The sequence below is a fragment of the Piliocolobus tephrosceles genome, chromosome 21 (genome assembly GCF_002776525.5).
Source record: "Piliocolobus tephrosceles isolate RC106 chromosome 21, ASM277652v3, whole genome shotgun sequence".
NCBI lineage: Eukaryota > Metazoa > Chordata > Mammalia > Primates > Cercopithecidae > Piliocolobus > Piliocolobus tephrosceles.
In genome coordinates, this window is record NC_045454.1 from 10,979,867 (window position 1) to 10,984,160 (window position 4,294).

The 4,294-nt window shown below is 57.7% G+C and overlaps 1 protein-coding gene across 1 annotated transcript in view; it reads right to left on the bottom strand.

Annotated features, from left to right (window-relative positions):
- Window positions 1-4,294, bottom strand: part of NPAS1 (neuronal PAS domain protein 1) — a 25,040-nt gene that overhangs the window by 3,861 nt on the left and 16,885 nt on the right. Inside the window, exons 7-10 of the mRNA XM_023182257.3 lie at window positions 2,806-2,921; window positions 2,413-2,570; window positions 1,447-1,553; window positions 864-1,011 (exon numbers count right to left, since the gene is read on the bottom strand). Of these exons, the coding sequence (XP_023038025.1) occupies window positions 864-1,011; window positions 1,447-1,553; window positions 2,413-2,570; window positions 2,806-2,921 (529 nt within the window). The remainder of the gene's footprint in view (window positions 1-863; window positions 1,012-1,446; window positions 1,554-2,412; window positions 2,571-2,805; window positions 2,922-4,294) is intronic.

Genomic DNA, 4,294 nt, shown 5'->3' on the forward strand with positions numbered 1-4,294 from the left:
TTTTTTTTTTTTTTTTGAGACAGGGTCTCACTCTGTTGCCCGGGCTGGCGTGCAGTGGCACGGTCACAGCTCACTGCAGCCTTGACCTCCTGGGCTCAGGTGATCCTCCCACCTCAGCCTCTGGAGTAGCTGGGACCACAGGTGCATGCCACTGTAACTGGCCAATTAAAAAAAAAATTTTTTTTATAGAGATGGGACCTCACTTTGTTGTCCAGGCTGGTCTTCAACTGCTGGGCTCAGGCAAACTACCTGCCTCAGCCTCCCAAATTGTTGGGATTACAGGCATCAGCCACTATGTCCAGTCTAGAGCAGTCTTTCTAAAAAGCAGATTTGACTATGATCCTCTCCAGCTGTAAAGCTTTCTATGGCTCCCCAGTGCCCCTGCACCAAAAGGCCAGGCCATCATCTTCAGGCTGGTTTCTCACTGCTTTCTACTCCCACCCCAAGCATTACCTTTAGGGTCAGGCTGTTGCTTGGAACCCTTTCTCTGCTTGGAACACCCCTTACTGCTTCTTTCCATTAGTTGCTGTGCTCTGGGGGCCTCCCCTGGTAAGAGCCTGCCATGGCTCCCCAGTGCCCCAGAGTCAAGAGTTCAGACCCTTCACCTGAGCCTAAGGAGGCTGTGAGCCTGCCCCTGCCTTCCTCAGAGATACTGTCCCCCTCCCCCTGGTGACTCCTCTGTCTCCTGCCAGCAAGACCGTTCCACTCTGGGCCTCTGCTCTCACCATCCTCCCCTCCTTCGCCTTCCTATCTGCAGAGGGCCCGTCCCATTCTAGAAGCCCTCTCCGAAGCACCCTCACCGGAGGTGGGGAGAGAGAGCAGGGCCCCGCGTCCCCTGCAGGAGGGGTGGGCACAGCCCTCACCTGAGCACGTGGCTGACCCAGAGCACATGGTGCTCCCCGGGGCTCTTCCCGCTCCCAGCCACCGTGGCCACGGATTGCAGCCACACGAAGCCCCCGGCACGCTGCAGCCAACGGTAGTAACCAGTCATCACCTGACCCTTGTCCAGCACTGGGCCCAGCCCAGGGGTGGGAGAGACGGGAAGGGGTGGGGTGGGGACAGGGACGAGACAGAGAGAGACAGGTGGATAGGAGGAGACAGGCGGAGTGAGAGAGAGCAGGGGAGTGGGCAGGGAGACAGTGGGAAGAAGAGATAAAAGGTGAAAGCACAGAGAGAGGCAGAGTCAGAGAGACTGAGAGGTAGCCCAGCAGTGAGGCCTCTTGGGTGTTTTGGAAACCCCACAGCCCCCCGATACCGCCCCCCCCACCACATCCCAAGGCATCACTCAGTCTCCTTGCTGCTCTTCCAGTGCTAAATGGAGTCCCTGGAGCTGTAGGTGCAGCAGGAGGCACCGTGGGCAGCCCTGAAGGACTTCCAGGGACCAGGGAGTGGGGTACTCGGGTCTGGGGGTGGTAGGCAGGCGTGGTGGGTGGAGGTGGGTCTCACAGTCCACATGGCTCTGGCGGATCCTGGTGGCGTCCTGTCCGTGGACGAACTGGTAGCAGCTGCGGCCCACCAGCTCTGAGGGCCCCAGGTCCATGTGGTCGCTGACTCTGGGGGGTGACAGAGAAGAGGGGAGGAGTCCAAGACCACGGGGTGGGGGGAGAGGCAGAGTTGGCTCCAGAGTCACCTGGGGTTCAAACCCTTGCTGTAAAATGGGTGCAAAACAGTGTTGGCAGGTGTGGTGGCTCACACCTGTAATCCCAACACTTTGGGAGGCTGAGGCATGCGGATCACTGGAGCTCAGGAGTTCGAGACCAGCCTGCCTAAGATGGTAAAACGCTGTCTTTACTAAAAATACAAAAATTAGCTGGTTGTGGTGGTGCACGCCTATAATCCCATCTACTTGAGAGGCTGAGGCAGGAGAATCACTTGAACCCGGGAGGTGGAGGTTGCAGTGAGCTGAGATCATGTCACTGCACTCCAGCCTGTGTGACAGAGTGAGACTCCGTCTCAAAACAAACCACAAAACAGTGTCTCTCCCGGGGTAGCCATGAGCATTCAGGCGGATGCTGAGTGGCAAGGCCCTAGGCACCCTGGAGGCCTCAGAGCATGGGGCTATTTCAGCACTTCATTTGTCTCCACTGTGGAGTGCAGGAGAGGAAATGGATGGGAGAAGAGAGGCCAGAGAAATGGGCTGAGATGGGCCAAGCTCTGCAGCCCCAGAAGGAGGGCCTGGACCCAAGACACAGCCCCTCTTCCATCCCCGAAGGCACCCCTGGGCCAGGCCTCTGCCCTGGTCCCCTGCCTTCCCTCCCTTCTCCCTATCACCCTGTCCCTCCACTGCTGTCCCGCCTCCCATGGTTCCACAGTGCCGTACCCTGCAGACCCGGCGCTCCCTCTGACTTCCCATGTACCCCCAGATCTCCATTGTGACCCCGATCTACCTGCCACAGCCCCCAACCCCGGTACCTGCTCTCACAGGCAAGGATGGTGAGACCCAAGCTGAGACGGAAGACGATCATGTGTCCGTGGAGTGGCAGCTCAGCCAGGGGGGCCGGAGGCAACGTGTGCCCGAGGGCCACAAGGCCCAGGGCGTGGGCCCGAAGGCGTCCAGTCACGTGGATGACCTGCTGGTGGTGGGCATGGTTGGAGGGGCAAGGCGGGCCGGTGGCGGCAAGAGGACCATCACTGGGCTGGGTTCCCGCTGTCCCCCAGTGCTGGGCACTGTGTGACCCCCCCATTCCCAGACTCAGTTCCCTAAGCCACCTGCAGCCAGTGAAGCCACCAGCCTGGTTCCCTCGGTCACCCTCAATCCGGGGACATGGCTGGCTGGAATACAGGAGCCTTACTGCTCACACCCACCTTGTACCCCGAGGCCTTGACGTGCAGCCCCCTTTTGGTGAGCGTGGATTTCATGCGGACAAAGAAGGAGCGCTCCTGGACCAGGGAGGAGGGGGGCACCTTGGTGAGGCTGGCCTCTGGGACAGAGAGCGAAGGAAGGTTATGGGGTCCTGGAGAGGGAACACACAGGCCACCCTGACCCTTGCAGAGCCAGCCGGACATAGACACAAGATGCCCCCAGACCACAGCCGCACTCAGAAGCATGCCTGATGGCTTTGCAAGCTCATGGGGACACTATATGGGCTTCCCTATGTGGCAGCCATCCGCATCTTTTCTTTTTTTCTTTTTTGAGACTGAGTATCACTCTGTCGCCAGGCTGGAGTGCAGCGACACGATCTCGGCTCACTGCAACTTCCATCTCCTCAGTTCAAGCGATTCTCCTGCCTCAGCCTCCCGAGTAGTTGGGATTACAGGCGTGTGCCATCACGCCCAGCCAGGTTTTGTATTTTTAATAGAGGTGGGGTTTTGGCATGTTGGCCAGGATGGTCTTGATCTCTTGACCTCGTGATCTGCCTGCCTCGGACTCCCAAAGTGCTGGGATTACAGGCGTGAGCCACCACGCCTGGCCCCATCCACATCTTTCTAATGCTGAAACCCGCCCCGACCCTCCCTTCCTCTGAACCTGCCATAGCTCCCTAGGGCCTTTAGAAGAAAGCCCACCTCTCAAGCCCCATCCTCCAGGTCTCAGCAGAGACTTCTCTTCCAAGAAGCCCTCCCTGACCCCAGGCTGGGTCAGCCATCCCCTCTGGGTTCCCCTATCCCAGCCCTGCCCCATCGGGGTTGCCACTGTCTGAGGACATGTCGGTCTCCCCTCACAGGACTGGGAGCCCCAGGTGGGTGGCGCTGGAGCTGTCATGGTCACTAGTGTGTCACCAGGACAGGGGCTGGCCCAGAACAGGGGATTGGGGAATAGCAACAAATAAGACTCACAAATTCAGATCCTTCTGTAACCCCCACAAAACAGTCCTAAAAATATGCTCACACACAGATGACCCTGTGCCTCACACTCAGGTACGAACACAGTCCCGCTCCCCAACAGCCTGCACGTGTTGCAGACATCGCCCCACGCTTGCAAGCACAGCTGATGTCTCAGATGTTTTTGGTGTTAAGCAAACCCAAGATTGGAAAATCCTATTTACAGGATAGTTAGCCTCATAGGCCCCCAACATCTCAGAGCTAAAAAGAGCCGGCAGGGTAATCTGCAGCACCCTCCCTCCCATACACACTGGGAGTGGAAATTTCCACTGGAGAGAAGGGTTAGGCTTACTGACCCCGGAGCAGACAGACCTGGGCTGGAATCCAACTCAGTCACTTACAGCTGTGTGATCTGGGGCAATTAACTTAACCTCTCTGCGCTGTGCCTCAGTTTTCTGCTGTAAAATGGAGATAACAGTTCCTGCATTGTGGGGCTGTACTTAAGATTTAATGCATTTTTTTTTTTTTTTTTTTT